Below are 18,103 nucleotides of genomic sequence, written 5' to 3' on the forward strand. Positions count from 1 at the left end.
TATTTTTTGGTCAAATTTAGGAAAAATCCACAATAACATTACAAACACGTGCAGTAGTACGCGCGCTGTGGACCTGTTGTTTTCTTCAATCAAATTTAATGATAAAATGGGTCTAACTAAACAATATTTGGCATATCGCGCCATAGACAGTTTTAATATCATCGTTTCTGGTCGCGCCAATGTAAATTTCGCCGTACTTGAGAAGAGCGAGGGCCGCTTTGCTGCAGCTCCGGCGGCTGAGAATGTTATCATTTGGGATTTACGGTAAGTGTAATTTATTAATATACAGTATTCATTTAAAATCTCAAATATAATTTAGGATGGGCGATCGTAAGCTCACGCTACGGCGTGAAAAGCAAGAAGTCACCGCCTTGCGCGTCTCACCTGATCATCTACACATTGCCGTGGGCTATGCGGACGGCGTAGTTCAGATCTTTGATCTAAGCTCACGCACTTATTACGATGCGATTTGCTCCCTGGCATTACACAAAAATGCCGTCAGTGTGTTGCGCTACGATGCGCATGGCATGCGGTTAGTGAGCGGCGGATTGGACACAGAGCTCGTCGTTGTAGATGTGGTGGAGCAGGCGGGACGTCAACGTCTGAGCGGCCACAATGCAGCTGTTACGGATGCGCACTTTTTGCAACGATTAGTCGAGCAGGACATTGTGGTTAGCTGTTCAAAGGATACACAAATCAAGTTTTGGAACTTGGAGACACAGTTCTGCTTCAAAACTATTGTTGACAATCGCACCGAAATATGGGGTTTGGCCTTGATAAACGACCTAATGGTTGCTGGCGCTGGTGAGAGCGGTATGAATGTCTATCGACTTCGCAAGCGGGAAGACAATGCAGCGCAATCACTGGAGAAAGCTGTCGAGGGCCTAGCCATAGATGACGAGGACACAATAAGCCCGCTGTCCGTCAGTAACTGCGGCACAATACAGCGTGCGGGCAAAGGACGCACCGTAAATTTAGTGGTCGATCCCAACGAGCGTGTGCTAAGCTGTCACGGCACGAATGATCTTATTGAAAACTTTTACATTTGCAATGCAGAGGAAGCCAAGCAACGACTGGCAAAGCGACTAAAAAAGGCGCGCAAAAAGATGCAGGAGGGCGGAGAGCAAGAGGATGAGGAGCATATTTCCAAAGAGCTTTCACTCAGCGATGAAATTAAACGCCTGGAAAGCATCAAAACGAAACAGAAAATCAAATCTATTGATGTGCTACTTGGCCAGAACCAAGAGGTACGCGTGTTGGTCAGCCTGTCCAATAACAGTATGAGTCTGTACTCCCTGGAGGCTTCGCTCAAGTCCCGGAAGCCAAAGGCTAAGTCAAGTGAGCCCACGGACACCAGCGTCAAGCTGTTGCGGTCGCTAACACGGCTCGGTCATCAGTCGGAGGTACGTTCCGTGTGCTTTAGCAACGATTCGCTTGCGATTGGCTCTGGCGCCGGGGATTCTTTTAAATTTTGGGATCGCGACGCTATGCAATGCCTACGAACTATGCCCACAGATTACATACTCTGCTCTCGCTTTGTGCCCGGCGATCGGTATGTGCTGCTGGGCATGAAGAGCGGAAAACTGCTGATTGCAGACGTGGGTGCAGCGGACATTGTCGAAGAGATACCCGCCCATGACAGCGAACTCTGGAGCATAGCTTTGCTGCCGGATCAGAAGGGCTGTGTCACGGGCAGCAGTGATACGACACTGAAGATCTGGACATTTGAGCTGATCGATTCCGAGGGCGAGAGCCACACTCAAACCAAGGTGCTTTCGCTGCTGCACAAAAATACGCTCAAGCTGGAGGAAACGGTGCTCTGCGTGGTCGTTAGCCCGGACATGAAGTACCTTGCCGTTGGCCTGCTAGACGCCACAGTAAAGATCTTCTTTCTGGACACGTTTAAGTTCTACTTGTCGCTATACGGACACAAATTGCCAGTGCTCTGCATGGACATCTCGTATGACTCCCAGATTATAGCCACTGGTTCCGCCGACCGTAACATAAAGATCTGGGGACTCAATTTCGGCGATTGCCATCGCTCGATCTTTGCACATGACGATTCTGTGATGTCGCTACAATTTATACCCAAGACGCACATGTTCTTCAGCTGCGGCAAGGATGGCAAAGTCAAGCAGTGGGATGGCGATTCCTTTGAGAAGATACAGACCCTGCCTGGCCACATTGGCGAGGCGCACTGTTTGTCCGTGTCGCCCAATGGCCGCTATTTGGTAACCTGCGGCTCAGATCGGACTCTGCGAATGTATGAGCGCACAGAGGAGACAATCGTGCTAAAGGATGTGCAGGAGGAGGAGCGTGAGCAGATGGAAAACGAGAAACTGGCCACCGGCGAGGATAATAGCGTTCCATTGCTGCCAGGCCTAAAGCTGCCCTCTCGGAAAACAGTTGGCTCCGAGCAGGCTGCCGAGTCCATCATGGAGTGCCTGGAAATATCAAAACAATACGAGCTGGAGCACGACGAGAAACCAGAGCTACATCCCCTGATGATCGCATTGCAAGTGAAAAATCCAATAGATTTCCTTGTCACAACCTTGATGCGAATACGTACTTCGGACATGGAGGAAGCGCTTCTATTGCTGCCCTTCTCCATGGTGTGTGAGCTGCTGGAACGCTTGCCTGCCCTAATTAAACAGAGACCCGATGAAGTGGAGCTTCTCTGTCGCGTAACCGTATTCCTCTTCAAGGTTCACATGAAACCCATTACGGCAGCCAAGTCGATGAAGCCGCTGCTTCTCAAGCTACTCGAGCTGCTCAAGCGCGATGTCCAACAACTCCGCGACATCATGGGCTACAATCTACACGCCCTCTCCCTGCTGCAGAGGGAGGTTGAGCAGCGCGAGGATGTGCAGCTGTTCCGGGACGCGACGCTGGCGCGGCGGAAGCAAGAAAAGAAACGTCGAGCCGCCTCCAAGCGGCGTCTGCAGATTCAAATGGTGTGAACACATTTTAATATAGGACTTAGAAATTTTTTTTTATCAAGACCGAATCAATAAATGTACAGTTTATTGAATCACCGAGGAGCACTTGCAATTTTAGCCTGAAAATTTATATGCAGCACAAGAAACGCGGTGGGTGAGTGTGGTGATTGTTTGGCACATTGCCACAGTGGTAAAACTGCTTTAAAAAAAGAGCGTCCTCATTTGGTCATCGCGAGCTAATAAACTCTTCTCAAACAGTTGGACTTGAAGATTTTGAAACATGTAACATGAAACAATCGGGACAGGGGATGGGGGACGGGCGACGGGACATGTCGACACGAGCAAGCAAAACGTATTTCCGATTCAACAAATGCCGGCCTTTGGATAGCAGCCAGTGTCGGCGCAGCTGGTACCACATGGACCTGGAGGATGGTAACAGTTATTCATATATCTATTAATGCCCTTGTAGTATCACTTACCACCACAACGCTGAAAGGCACCAGGTGGACCATAGCTGAGCTTCTGTATGGTGCACTTCTCGATGGGGCCACTGGGCCGGCAATAGGATGTATATCTGGCCCAGGGCATCGGCTCCTTGGGCTGCACACAGTTGGGCAAGTAGCTTAGCTTGTATGTGGTGCAGTTCTCCACGGGACCATCATTGCGACAGAAGCCCTGGCGCGGCTTAACAGCCTGGGGCCGCGGATAACAGGTGACATCCACTGGCATATATGATAGCTTGTTGACTGTGCAACGCTCCATGGCACCGCTGGGGCGACAGAAGGCCGTGAGTGGCACTATGGGTGCACGACGTACATGCGGCTTGGGCACAAAGTCGTGCTTCTGTGTTGTCATCGCGTATAGAGGTCCATCAAAGCGCAGGCCATTCTCCATGGGACGAATGGCCGGTGTGCGCTCAGTACAATTGGGCTGATACGAGAGCTGTAGGAGAGAAGGCATGGTGAGCAATATATTAGTATAATCCACACATTGTGTAAATCTCACCTTTTGTACGGTGCATCGCTCCAGCGGGCCCGTGGCGCGACGGAAGGTGTCTCTCGGCAAAATGGGCATCGGCTTGCTGCGAGACGCATCCACTGGCCTGTAGCTTAGCTTGTAGACGGTGCTGGCGGCACCCGCATCGTTGCCAAGGAAACGCAGAGTATTCATGGGCATCATGGGAGCAGTACGTGGGGCATTGCAGTTGGGCATGTAGCTCAGGTTGTAAGTGGTGCAAATGTTCTGATAGTTGGGCGGCACACAGCGCACCTTATCCGCCCAGGGCGTCGGCTCCTTAGGCGGCAGGCAGACCGGCATATACGACAGCTTCTGTATGGTGCAGCGCTCCATGGGCCCGGCGGGCTTGGTGTAGTGCGAACTCTGCGGCATAGCCTTGGGCGGCGGATTCTGGCAGACATCCACCGGCATGTAGCTCAACTTTTGTATGGTGCAGCGCTCCATGGGGGCCGTCGAGGAACAGATGGCCCCGCGTGGCAGGCACGGCTCTTGCTTCGCCGCGCACTTGGGCACGTAGTCATGCTTCTGCGATGTCATGGCATAGATGGGCCCTTCAAAGCGCAAGCCGCTTGCCATCGGAAGAATGGGCATGGTGCGTCCAGCCGGGCACGGCGGCAGATACGACAGCTTCTGCACGGTGCACTTCTCCATTGGCGCCGTGTTGGCGCTTATGTGGTTGCATGGACGCACCGGAGCGGCGCGCGTAGTCCCACAGTTGCCATAGTACGAGCGGCGATAGATGGTATCCGTGTCCATTTTAGCACTGGAGCGCATAAAATGTGACTGTGGGACTATAGGAAGGGTGCGCGGTGGCTGCTGGTAGCAGCAGCCGGAGTAATCGCCGCAATCACATGGCGGACACGAGGCCCCGGGCGGACATGATGGATAGTCAACGGGTGGCTGGCACGCATCACCCATGTTGCTCCGTCCCTCCCTAGACTACTCTAAGCCCGCGATCCGGGATAGGTTAAAGTTAATAGCTTACCTGCGGGGATTCGGAAGGGTACTTACCTGATCGTAATTATCAAATATGTATATCAACAACGCGCACAATTCACGCTACTTACAAATATACAAAATCTATATGATATATATAAATATATATATACAGATAGAATATATATATATTTATATATATATGTATATACGAGAATTGACAGTTGTTAAAGGAAATAATTTTGTTTGCTCCGAGCACAGAATAATCACTGTATTATTAACACATCCGAAAAACGAAATAAAAATTTTGCTTTGACATTCAACGACGAAGGTATTACAGTTAGTAATGCTAAAGCAGGTTCAACAAATCCTGGACTGCTACGGTTGGAGAACACAGCCTACCTAACATTACGAGCCCCAAGTTGTTGCGCACTCAAACTCAATTCTGAGTAAACTGATTTGTTCACGAGTTTCACGAGTGTTGCGGGCTACTTTGCCAAGAGCTAAAACTCATTGGGAGTCGTAAACGTATTGAAACCGAACAATCAGTCAGTCAGTGCTTCCGTGCAAAGACTGAATGATATCATGCATAAATGGATGTGGTTTTCGAATGAACTGTTAGTTTTAGTTAGAAATGAGCTGGGTAGACAAGTTAGGTCCCATGGCAAAATGCAAGAAAATGCAATGATTAAGTGTGTTAGATATTGTGAAGAGTTTATTTGGGCGCCTTTTTTCTTGGCCGAAAGTGGACCCGACTGAAGCCATAGTTCAATTGATAGTGCATTTGTTTCAGCACCTCGGCTGAGTGGGCATCGATGGACACGGCCAGTTTCATGGTGGGCCCGCTTTGTACACGATTCAGCACGCGCCACTCGTGCACGGCCAGACCCTCGTTATGGGCATCGATTAGGCGCAACGTGTACTTGACTGGCGTGCTATACAAGGCCGGAAAGAGGCCAACGAATACTCGATTGCATGGCACCTCAGATTCCGGCAGCACTTTCAAGGATGCGCCCGCCCAGGGTCGTAGCCTGGTGTCCATGGCCATCAGCCAGTTCACACTGGCCGCATCGTTGCCTTTCACAGAGAGCCAGCCGTTCCGGAAAATGCAACCCGCAAAACTGGGCTTTATGCAGCCCTCGCCCTGGCGTTGCACGAGATCACTAATACTTTTCTTTACGGCTTCCAGCTGTTGAGTTGTCCACAATTCGCTGGGATAGTCACCGGGTAGTATGGCCACCTTAAGATTTGGTATATCGACGTCTTCCCCATTCTCCGTTTGTCCGCTACTGCCATAGGCAGATGGCATGTCGCGTCGTACGCGATTTACAGGTGCACCGAGTCTAGCTCTCACAGATGCTCGACGGGATTGGTTTCCAAATGGCACAGTTAGTTGATCAACATGACTTCGTGATGGTTCAGCCCAGCCACTGCCACATTGATCGTAGTCTGCGAAGCTATGGTCAGCATGATGGTAGCCAGGCTCCCCACTTAACGGTCGTTGGCTCGGACTTATTCCGCCGACTTGGTGTGTTTGATAATTTTGTGCAGGTTCCGGCCAGTCAGTTCCGCATTGTCCGTAGTCGCCGTAGCTGTTGTCAGCCGGCGGATTTGTTCCGCTGAACTGTTCGGCTTGGACCGCCGACTGATAATTATGTGCAGGTTCTGTCCAGTCAGCTCCACATTGCCTGTAGCCTGAGAAGCTGTTGTCGAATTGAACAGGTTCCATGGCTAACATTTCATGCGGTGGATTAATTCCTTTGAAGGTGTGCCTTTGTGCTCTGGTTTGCTGGGTCTGCCATGTGGCATGTGCCTGGCTTATTGGCTGCATCGCCCGCTCCTTGGCCTCCTCCGGGTCCATGCCCTTCTTGACCAGATATAAGAATCGCTTGCGGGCTGCGCCGCTTAAGCGAATTCCGTGCGTGTTGTTGATTTGGTTTGTTCGATTGTATGTTGGTTGGTTGATTTGTTGTTGATTTCTTGAGTTCATTTTGATTCCCACGAGTGTGGGGGTGGGGCAAGTCGACCGTGACATAGCCCCCAGTATCACGACAAGGCATTTAATTACAACCGGAGGTCGCCAGATATCCGGAGGTCACCGTTCGAAGACAGCATTCACGCAGCTGCCATTCAGCCCATTGGCACGGTTGCGACTAACACCAGGGCTTGCGGGTTTTATCGAGTTGTCCTCTCTAGATCCGCCATATTTAGTCGAAAGCAGTAGCACCTCGGGCAGGGTGTGGCACTGGAGCCACGTATGGTCGGTCTTAGGCAACGGGGTGGAGAGCCCCAGCCTCTGCCTGCGACTGTGCAACACAGTCAGCAGCACTTTGCTACCATATACACGGGGATTGATTTTGTTTTTTTTTTTTTTTCATAATTTGCATTTATTTCAGTTCATCGTATCTTGACATATAGTATATGCTTAGTTGCCTGACTTCAGTATAGTCCCTATAGCTTACATAGTAGTTCTTTTAAATAGCACATATAAGCATTTTAATATTATGTATGTATGTATATATGTATAAAATTTAAGATTTGCATCAATTGGAAATGATAAATGTGCCTAACTAAATAACTAACTAAATTAGACGACGAAAACAATATGTTTGTATATATAGTTGAAATATAATTTGTTACTTTTTAACATTAATAAAATGGATCAATAGATCATCACGCGATATCATTTACAATGCACCAAACTTTCTCGAATACTTTGAATTAGTTATCAACATGTTAATTACATAAATAATCAAAAGGGGAAAAAACAATTTATGGATCTTGATTGGGTTAAGATTTTGATTTCACGCCGTACAACTATTTTGTAAAATAATTCCTAAGGTCGAGACTTAACGCACATATATCATTTACATATAATTAATTAGTTAGCTTTGTGAAGATGCGTCTCTGAGTTTTGTGTTTCTGGGCGCTTATTTGTTGTGGTTTATCAAAAGGAAATACAATATGTTTCAGTTCCAATGATATTTGCGGCTTGCTCCTTATAGATATATATTCTTTGTATAATTCAAATATAGTTGCTATTTCCTGTTTCTTACTGATATATTTCAAATATGTGTTCACAGCGTAGGTAGATTATCGGGGACATATTCTAGGAAATTTGCCGGGAATTGGCCCTGCCGTCCATTCACCTCCCCATACAGCCAATCCTCGTTAATACGATAAAGAATGTTTACTATTTCATTTTCCTGTAATCCGAAAAAAAGTGAACATTAGTTTCCTTCAAAGATGACCTCGATTTAATTTTAAACGATAAACTAGTTTGTCTTAGCTTACCCTTAAGGGAAGATCTCCTTCAATTTCCCCGGGAAAATTGTACAGACAACGCGCAGTGGACAGCTGCTGTTGTTGCTGTTGCCGTTCCTCTGATTGGGGCTGAGTATGAGTTGCGCCTGCAGCTGCACTGCCACCCAATGGCACCTTAACTTCGACATAATTCACAGGAAATAGGCCCTCACAGCCCGTACGTGAACGTCCGCGAAACCATTCCGCCGTGGGCTGCTCCAGCAGATAGATCTTCTCATTTTCCTGCAAGCAAACACAGATGTTATGACTCAAATAAAACTCAAGCACACGCAAATAGTTACTCTGAAACTAAGATCGCCCTCCTCGACACCATCGAAATCATAGAGCGCAATCGCATATGGCACCTCGATGTCGTCAACGTAGCCAGAACTACCATTGGTCAGGGCCAGGGCATCCACTTTGCCCGATATGACATCCAGCAGCGAAATGTTTGCAGACGCAGAAGAGGCAGCGGTCGGCGGCAGAGTCGGTGGGGCGCACTTTGGCATGGGTGGCGATGGCGGTGTGCTGTAGCCGCCATAGGCAAATGCTGGCGGCTGGCCAATGAATGGCGGCGGCTTGGGTGCCTTAGGCTTCTGCGATATCTTCGGCTTAATGATGGTGGGCATGGTCAGCGACTGTGTGGGCGGCAGCAGGCTCTTGCCGTTGCACAGTGGATTGTCTGAGGTGCGTGCCGAAAGCTGTGGATGCATTTGACGCACTGGCGCTGCACCGAAACTATCGACGCCGCCGCTGTAGATGCTGCTGTCCACCGCCTCCCAGGGATCAGCTAGCGGACTTTGTGTGGCGGGCCGCGACCGCGAGTGATAGTCATCCTCGAAGCCGCTCTCCGGCTGTGAGACACTGCCATTGTTGGGTGAACTGAAATTGCTGTCCGAGCTGAAGCTGTCGACGCTGACGCAGTCGCTGTTTGACTTCTGCGTAAAAGTGGGCGATGAAGGCGGCGAGTCGAAGCTGATTAGCTGGGCCTCTGCCGTCTCCCGATGGCTGCTACTGGAGCTCTTCATTGCGTTGCTACTGGTTGTTGTGCTCGCCGTATTCCAGGCTGCATTCCAATCGTACGTGCTTGAGTTATTCGTGAGCTGGCTGGACACACTAGCCGCAGCCGATGCGGTCGTCGTAGAGGACACGGCATGACCGCTGCTCAGGCCGTAGACGCGACTTTGCGCTGCGGCCTTGGAAGCAGCAGTCGTTGCCGTGGCCGACGACTTCTTGCGATGGAAAATGTTGCTTATAATGCTATGGCCATGGCTGCTGCCACCGCCACCTCCACCACCCCCAATGCTCCCTGAGCTCAAGCTAGCCAGTTTACGGCCATTTATCTGAACTTTGGGCGGTGGCGGTCGTGGCGGTGGCATTTTCTTGAAAGTGTTGCCATTGTTAGCCGAGGCGGAAGCGCCATCGAATGGGGCATCGTTCCAATTGGTTGTCGGCGTATATCGTGCCTGAGGGAACTTGCGCGTTATGCTCGACCCGCTGCCCTCCACATCAAAGTAGTTGTTGTTGCTGACTGTCGGCTTCTTGTGAAAACTATTTGGCTGCACTTGACCCTTCGGTGGCGGCGGCAGCTTAATGCTCAGCTTCGGCAGTCCACCATTGGAGGCCTGTTGCTGCTGCAGATGCTGCTGCTGCAGTTGCTGGCGCAGCTGCTCCAGACTCGCATTCGCGCCGGCTGCTGCATTCTGACCACGTGACATTGGCGGTGCGGGCGCTGGTCTCGTCGGTATGGTCATGCTGCCTAAAAAATCAACGGAGATACAGAAGGGGAGAGAATGAGTAAGATGATGATCTGGCAAGATTCAAGATTCAAGAGTGAAAAGCCAAGTAAATAAATATCGCTTATCGTGGCCGATAAGCAAGTTTAGCAAGATGGCTGGGACACTCGCTGAGCTATCTCAGATCTAAACTGAAAACCATCGAAAGCTTTTGCTCTTGCCTTTGCCGAGGCACGTACAACGTTAGCTTCAGCTGCGTCTCGGCTCACAAATAATGTGCAGGTCTATGTGTGTGTGTGAGTGTGTTGTTGTATTTGTGTATATACCCATGGAGAATCGCTTGTATGAAATTGCTTGATGAAATTTTCAAATGTCAATTTACTATTTATTATATTTAATACATCAAAATGTTACGTTAACCAAATCGAATCTGTGATTCGTTGTCAACTTTACTATACTATACTTTACTGTATATATAGTGAATATTTTACAGCTAATATAATAGTTGCATTGTGCGTAATACTTGAACAAATATATATATACATATATATTACCATGTTTATTTTCACGTATTGATGCAAGTTTAACTAAACACACTATTAATATCGCATAAAAATGATCATGTGTCTTACGATCCATCAAAATTAAGAGCACCCAAAGGAAAAGTAATCCTTGAGAAATTTCAACAAAAACAAATCCATCAATCGACAGTCGAGAGCCCTAAAAAAGGCATAAAACAAAAAGATAAATAGAAAGAGAAAAAACAACAATTTTTGCGTGAGATTTACGTCATTCAATTGCGAATTGAAGCGAAGATTCCGATTGCCTCGCAGACGCCCATTAAAGAATTTCCGTTGAATCGCAAAAACAATGGAAAAGTGCAGAGAGCCAGAAACAACAAAATATAGATATAAAACATATTATTAAAAAAAAAAAAAAACAAAAACAACACAAAAGTGGGTGGCATCCACTTGGAATGTAATGGCTCGCATTTCTCCGGAGCGTATTTCGGTGACCGGCACATGCCGGAACGACTGGTCCATATTAAGTATAAAATATTTAAATACATGTACTAAAAATCAACAACAACAATCACAATAATTCATATTTAAGCACGCGACGATAAGAGCCACACACACACACACACACAAAGAGCGTTTATCAAAATATATTCATATATACTTATACACATACATACATACATATTTCTTATCAGACCATTTTACGCAGCCAAATAACATTTTTGTATTTAATTCATTAGAAGTGCTCAAATGTGTTTTTAAAGGTATATAATGGGCATCTATTTCATTCCATTGATGACTGCCCTCCAGCTGGGAGCAACTGCGTCATCATCAGCAGCGAATTCCCCAACGAATTATTGACAAGCAATCGTCGTGTCCGCCCTGTCTCGGCTATGGCAATACGTAATTCCCTCCAGATTGTCCATACGTATACACTATGTCTACTTAGCTATATACCTATGTATGTGCATTCGGGTATATGTGTTCCCCTTTGTGTAGCTGCTTGACATTTGTCGCAGACTGTGCCCCGTGTGCCACATATTGCTATTCACATACTTTTGTCTCGTGCCACTTTGCATTTGTGAACCTGCCTCCAAGTGAGTACTTGACATATGTTGCGGACTGTTCTTGAATGCAAACAATGCCATGCATAGGGAATAGAGCGAGCACGCCAGGCAGGCAGGCAGTCCAGAGGAATCTAAATGCCTTGCCAAGTGGCAATATGGCCACATCAATTCAAGCATTTCCCTTTCAGGCATTTGTAGAGGGGGGCAGCAATGAGTCAGGTTATATATTTCCAGATAGATCTTAGACTGTTTAAGCATATAGTGTTGCTGTTCCAGCTATAACTGTCGCAACGTCTTAAAGCTTCGCATAAAACAAAGATAAATTTTTGTTTTTATTGCTTGTTTATCATGTTCAAAGAACAAAAGCTCCAAGTTGAGCCGAAATGTGTCATATTGGCTCTTATATACATATGTATATTCAGCATATGTACAACGGGATCGCATATAAGATATGTAAATAATATAGATTCATATTTAAATAGTTTTCTTATTATTATATAGATTCAGTGAATTTCTACAAACTTTCAAATTTGTCAAAGAGCTGCAAATTTTATGAAAATTAACAATAGAACGAGAAAATAAATATATCTCTAAATAAAGAAAATAAACTTTATAAATAGACTGACTATGAGAAATCACTCGGGCTTTTATTAAGCATTTTATCACGTTTACCCATACTCAGATCTTTAACCAGTTTCTTATTAACCTTTATTCATTGATCATTTCTGTTAATACAAGAATATATTCTATAGTTCGATGGCTCTGCATTGACCACATGCCACCCATTCACTGCAGCTACTGGGCATATTTACAGAAATAGTCAATATTCTGTTTAGCAGAAACGTGCCACAAATTGCACCGAAAGCAACGGGGCGCAGCTCGAGCTGACAGAGCCAATCTAATTAAAATCACCTTTGAAGGGTAGTAAAAATAGCTATATATGGGGTGGCTGTTGTTCTCGCCCAACAACTAGAACTGCATTCGTTACAGGTGCATGCGGATTTCGGGTCTGTTTCGCTAATTCCATCAATTTTTTCGTTACGTTAAATATGTTACTTTTAGCCCTCCGTTCCTTTCACCCAGCCCATTCGTAATCTTTGTTTGCATTTCAGTTAAATGAAATCGTCGACGTCAATGGCTAAATTTGTTGCCCTTAATAAAGTGCAGATAAAATAGCAGGAATAGGCAATTAGTTTTAGAACTGGAAGATTATTCACAATCTGCAAGTAGCAAATCATTTTAAGGGAATACTTTAAGTGCAATTCCAATTTGTTTTTAACAATAAAACCCAAGTTAATTGCCCAAAATAAACCAAAAGTCTATAATCAAATTGAGTGTAAGAAATCTCTAATTGTTCATGGTGTTGGTTAAACTAAATTAGGTAGTAAATAAAAACAAGTATACATATTTATATATATATAAAATAAACAAAAATTGGGCGTATGCATGGCTAAGTTTCATTTCTATGAGCTACCCAAGTGATGTCACACTCATCAAAAAGGCTAAGACCTACACGCTTCGAAGTCATCAGCGACTTTTATTTCTTTGCCAAACTTTGTTGGCAAATTTATATACATAGATATGTGCCGATTCAATATATTGAAAGCTTTTGGCATTTTATGGTTATCAAGTTTAAATTGAAATTAAATTAGCTTGAATAACTAGGCTTTGTGCAGTAGCTCACAAAGCTCTTTATTTAGTAGTTGTCAAACGAAGGACAACTAATTGAGAATGTCCTAGTTTTGGGTCACTACATGAATGAGCGTTATCTATATGTTATATGTACATATGTATATACAGATGTACCCATATGTATATGTCTTATATACGTTCTACTGAGTACCTATGGCAAGTGCTGTAAAGCTTAATGCATTTCTAAGGTCACAAATGGGCGTGTTATGTACAATGCTATCACACATAAATATGTATATACATACATACATACATGTACATATATACCCATTGTAAGGGAGTTAAATTGCTGCCGGCTACAACCGGTTTGCACAGAGCGTCTCTGTCTGATATGTTTTTTTTTTTTGTGAATAGTTCTGCATGATAGCTTTTACTTTTGGGATAGAAAATAGCAATAATAAACAAGTGAAATTACATAGAAATGACCGTCAGACGTCAAAAGGCATAGCAATTAAATTTGACTTGTCTACATACGTTAATTTTGGCAAGTCATCCGAGCTAACCCTGTAGACGAAACTAAGTTTTTTCATATTTTGAAAATATGTTTCATTATAAATAACCTCTGCGTCTATTGTGCGACTATATTAAGATTGCAATAAAAAGAGCCAAGGCAATATCTATAAAATATCTATTTATGTAGTTTGCCCTTAAACTTGAGTCACTTACAATTTAATAAATCTACAATTTATAATATAGTAGACTCGACTGTATATACAAACATTAAATTGACTTTTAAGACTCACATTAAGTATATTCACATTTGAACTAGGCCTTTGAGATAGGCGCCTCAAGACTTACTCCGAGAGCGAATGATTCACTCAGCTCAGTGTGCGTGGGCGAAGACGCTGTCCAGAGAATGATGCGTGCACATACATACACATACCTACACACACATGTGTATTAATTTCTATGGGTATGTATGTATTACAACTTTTACTCGAGCTTGACAACGCGCTTTCAATATGAAATGTAGAATTCATTTGAACAAAAGAAAGTATATTTCTAGCTAGATACGAGATTTTACCCACACACATACTTGTACATACTTATATATATGCTCGGAGATAGCGATAGCAAAGCGAGTGCGAATTAACATGCTTCCACGATAGAGTCCAGCAACATTATCACAAATTGACTCTTGAGAAAATAAGAAATTAATGTAAAAGTGATTTACTTTTAGCAGCAAGTGAAAGAAAGATCAATTTTGTGTGCTCTACTTGAATAGTTTTTTTTTCTTTTCTTTTCTTTTCTTTTTTGTTTGTTTTTTAGCATTTGGCAGTTGGCTGCAATTGTTGTTTGTATACAACAATTTGGTCAATTGGCAAAGACGAAAAAAATACAACCACAAAAAAATAGAAAAGCAATAAAAGTATACGAAATGATTACGACCTTGAGCTCTTATTTTCATTTGTTGTGCAGCAGCAAAAATGATATACAAAATATTAATAAAAAGCAATTAAATTTAGGCAATTGAATTTAGTATTTAGTTTAGTAAAAGTTTGACTAAAGTCTATGTAAATGTCAGCATAAATCAGGAAGTAATTTTGTTTCAGAGGCAAAGAGAAAAAACTAGTTATTTTAAATTGATTTCTCTCATACATACATATATACCCTAGTAAATCAATTCGCTTTATCAAATCTTAAAACAGGTTCTTAACTACTGCCTGTGTTGGCCCACTCTAATATACAAAAATAAAGTGAGTCCAAATATACGTTAATTAAACACAATTCAAAAAGCCATCGAACGCGCCAAAGCACGCAAATTGGGTATATTGCCATAAATAAACAATTTAATAAAAGTTGAATTTGACAAATTATTTAGGCTCGTGGAACGAAACGCGCTTCGCGACAGAGCAAGAAACGCACGTCTTTTGCCCTGGCTATTTAAGTAAATTGCAAACTGAGAACTTTGACTCGTGTCGGCAGCAGAGCTTTCCACAGTTGGGTCGGACAGTGTACATGCTTTGTTTGTGTTTGAGGTTAAGGTCTCTTAATAATTATAATGAGACGCTTCTCCAGTTGAGCCGGAGATGAATTGATTATTCTCAGGCGTTTTTTTTTCTGATGAGAGATAAAAATATCTTCGTAACTGCATAACTGAGCTTTCAGCACTTAGGTCGTACAGTGTAAATGCTTTGTACTCCGTTTAAGGTTAAGGTCTGATAATTGTGTTAATGAGAAACTCGTACCAGAGCCAAGAAACAAAACTGATTTAGAGCATAATTGTTTTGCCTGATTCCCACAGCTAAATCAATATTTAGGGTATATCCAAATCAACTCGTATTTACACAGCTTGAAATGCGCCTGAAAACAAATTTACGCAAATTTTTGTAGTTTGCGCAAATGCTTCAATATTTGTATGGCACACACACACACAAATTAAAAAACGTGCACAAATGTCAGTCTACCGAATACAATTCAAATTTTTACCTAAGCTCTGCTGGCCATATTGTTGTTGAAGGAAGTTTAACACGAACCTAAAACATATACCAATGCAATGCCATATATATGATCTTAGTGCGAAGGCGTGCGAAGCAAATAAAATAATCGATGTGACTTGTTCGTCAGTAAAAGCGAAAGACAAGACACACAAAACATAAAACATCAAAAAGAACAGGTTTTGTTTCGTTTGAACACTCTTTCTTATATAGATTATCAAAATGTTATTAAATTTGTATCACTTTCTCATTTATATGAAAACAGCAGGTTTCAAAACCTATAGATATATAATTTAATTTCATAACAAAAATATTAATTATACAGCTATCAATTTAAGCTGAAAATTGTTTATTTCGAACTTGCGTGAGTGCATTTAAACTTCGTCGTATTTCATTTCAAGATTAATTCCACGTTTTATATGGTTTTCTCTCTGACAATTCGCTTGTGAAAACGAAAACTACCTTTATATACATACATAGTTTAGAATGAAAGAGATAAATGGCAAACAATGTCTGCTTAAATTGCACGTTCAGTTGTCATAAATACACACATATATGTACGTATGCACGTACGTACATAAGTACGTAGAGAGTAAGCGAAAGAGAAGCAAAGAGCGAGAGAGAGGCATAAGCATTCATCATAGAGCTGAATAGTGCGCTCACAATCATGCGTTGCAAGGCGCATATTGTCACAAATTAGGTCAAAGTTGAACTGAAAACGTTAAAAAAAAATAAAAACACGCATTTGGAATTATATGCATATATTTGCTTACATATAAATATGTATGGCTGACAGATTGCCTGCTTTGTGCAAATATGCCGAAATATTCGCTCTGTCTAGAATAATATCTCTTAATTATTTCTCAGTGAAGAGTTGAAGAGTAATGATGTATTGGAGTTCTTTTCTATTGGAATTTATTTTCTGAATCTGCATAGTGATATCGATGTAACAAAAAGAGTGTGTGAATTTTTTGAAGACGAAAACTCTGCACTCAATTAAACGCGCTCTGTGCACAGCAATATTTCTAGAAAATATGTATATACATATGTACAGGCATTTGCCATTTCCTGTTTTGTTTTTACATATTTACATACAGACGCTATCGCTACATTAAGGCAACATAAGATGCATTGCTAAATAATTACACACAAACATTTCCCCTTTATAGCACTTATCAACAATGTCAGCGCAAGCTACCAAACGGGCCTCAACGCAAACTCCCAGTCAGAATGGCTGCCAAGCGAAAGGCAACTGACGCTGCTTAAGCAAACTCAGTGAATTGGAAAATAAGCGCAGCAGAAGCCGAATGAACAGATGGACAGAAACATGCAACACCTGCTGCTGCTTCCGAAAGTGACAGAATGAAACTGAAATTTATACTGGCGGTAAAAGAAAGCAGAGTGGAAGGCGAAACCCCTATTGAACAGCAAATTGCGCCACACGCGTATATCAAAATTTTTATCAATTATTTAAAGCTGCAAAACAAACAGACAATACAGAAAATTATGCAATGTATTATTGTTGCCAGTAATATACATGCATAGATATGCATGTATATACAAATAAGTGTACACATAACTCATATTACTAACACATCACATTACAATGAAATAAATAAATATTGAAATAAATTCATTCATTCAACTACATCGACCTTGATGTCAAGTGAAAAGGGTGCTAAACGAGTGAGAAATATATTCAAGCAATAATCAGAATTGCAATTATTAATTAATTATGCAGACGCTTTCAACGGTTATTTTATTTTAATTTATTTTGTTTTTTTTTATTAACTATAGAACCAATTAACTTGGAAATTAAATATGATGATAACGCCTGGGTAACTAACCTTTTGCTGATTTTGGCGTGACGGGTTTTAGGTTTTCGGTTGTGTTATTTATTTTTATGTTGATTGCTGCTGATGCGCTCCAAATGTTGCGGGTTACCCAACAACTACCAAGACCAGGCCCAAGACCAGCGACCAGGCCAGGCCAAAATGACTAATACTCACGCACACATACAAGTACACTCACACACATGCAATATCGAAATCTTTTTTGCCGCGCTCGTTCACCAAACTAGCCACGAGATATTTGTGCGAGTGTGAGTGATGGGTTGCGTGTGTGTGTGAATGTCACAACACAACAATACTATACACGAAAAAGAGGCAGCTGCTAAATGCAGTGCTATTGCTTGCAGCTGCAATTCCAAACTGCTTTATTATTCAATTCACTTAAAATACACTAATCGATGAGCACAGTTACAAATTTGTAATTTATATACACAATTTTTAAAATATGTTTATAGCAAGTTTCTCGTAGAACAAACTTCGTTTTATATTCAGCAAAATTGCGCCGCGATTTGCTGCTGCTGGTCGTTTTCGCTCGTTTGACAATCCGTTGTCAGAGTTGTAACAATTCTGTCTAAAGATGATGGTTGTGACTATCGGATATTAG

The 18,103-nt window shown here is 43.1% G+C and overlaps 4 protein-coding genes and 1 long non-coding RNA gene across 6 annotated transcripts; 2 read left to right on the forward strand and 3 right to left on the reverse strand.

The window, feature by feature from the left end:
* The first annotated feature begins 8 nt into the window (after nt 1–8).
* LOC108657496 (WD repeat-containing protein 3) lies at nt 9–3,038 on the forward strand. The gene is made up of 2 exons (XM_018110126.3): nt 9–264; nt 320–3,038. The coding sequence occupies exons 1-2, from the start codon at nt 107–109 to the stop codon at nt 2,958–2,960; spliced, it is 2,799 nt and encodes a 932-aa protein (XP_017965615.1). The 5' UTR covers nt 9–106; the 3' UTR covers nt 2,961–3,038.
* LOC108657553 (uncharacterized) lies at nt 2,947–5,301 on the reverse strand. The gene is made up of 4 exons (XM_018110208.3): nt 4,968–5,301; nt 3,945–4,900; nt 3,419–3,881; nt 2,947–3,361 (listed from the first exon to the last, which is right to left on the reverse strand). Exons 2-4 carry the CDS (start codon nt 4,872–4,874, stop codon nt 3,303–3,305), a joined length of 1,452 nt encoding a protein of 483 aa, XP_017965697.1. The 5' UTR covers nt 4,875–4,900; nt 4,968–5,301; the 3' UTR covers nt 2,947–3,302.
* Nucleotides 5,302–5,580: 279 nt separating this feature from the next.
* On the reverse strand, nt 5,581–7,300 carry LOC108657583 (uncharacterized). The gene has a single exon (XM_089265363.1). It carries the CDS (start codon nt 6,925–6,927, stop codon nt 5,608–5,610), a length of 1,320 nt encoding a protein of 439 aa, XP_089121489.1. The 5' UTR covers nt 6,928–7,300; the 3' UTR covers nt 5,581–5,607.
* A 200-nt stretch (nt 7,301–7,500) lies between these two features.
* l(3)05822 (SH3 domain-containing lethal (3) 05822) lies at nt 7,501–18,072 on the reverse strand. Of its 2 annotated transcripts, none has more exons than XM_018110198.3 (4): nt 17,497–18,072; nt 8,498–9,954; nt 8,187–8,438; nt 7,501–8,098 (listed from the first exon to the last, which is right to left on the reverse strand). In XM_018110198.3, the coding sequence occupies exons 2-4, from the start codon at nt 9,947–9,949 to the stop codon at nt 7,970–7,972; spliced, it is 1,833 nt and encodes a 610-aa protein (XP_017965687.1). In that variant the 5' UTR covers nt 9,950–9,954; nt 17,497–18,072; the 3' UTR covers nt 7,501–7,969. The 2 variants fall into 2 exon arrangements, with proteins under 2 accessions (XP_017965687.1, XP_089121487.1); XM_089265361.1 differs by lacking the exon at nt 17,497–18,072 and adding an exon at nt 10,258–10,384.
* LOC149092182 (uncharacterized) lies at nt 13,870–17,365 on the forward strand. The gene is made up of 2 exons (XR_016196152.1): nt 13,870–14,124; nt 16,819–17,365. It is a non-coding gene; the product is annotated as an uncharacterized LOC149092182 (long non-coding RNA).
* Nucleotides 18,073–18,103: the final 31 nt, after the last annotated feature.

This window comes from Drosophila navojoa, chromosome 2, assembly GCF_054131105.1.
Source record: "Drosophila navojoa isolate 15081-1374.11 chromosome 2, UAZ_NAV_1.0, whole genome shotgun sequence".
NCBI classification, from domain to species: domain Eukaryota; kingdom Metazoa; phylum Arthropoda; class Insecta; order Diptera; family Drosophilidae; genus Drosophila; species Drosophila navojoa.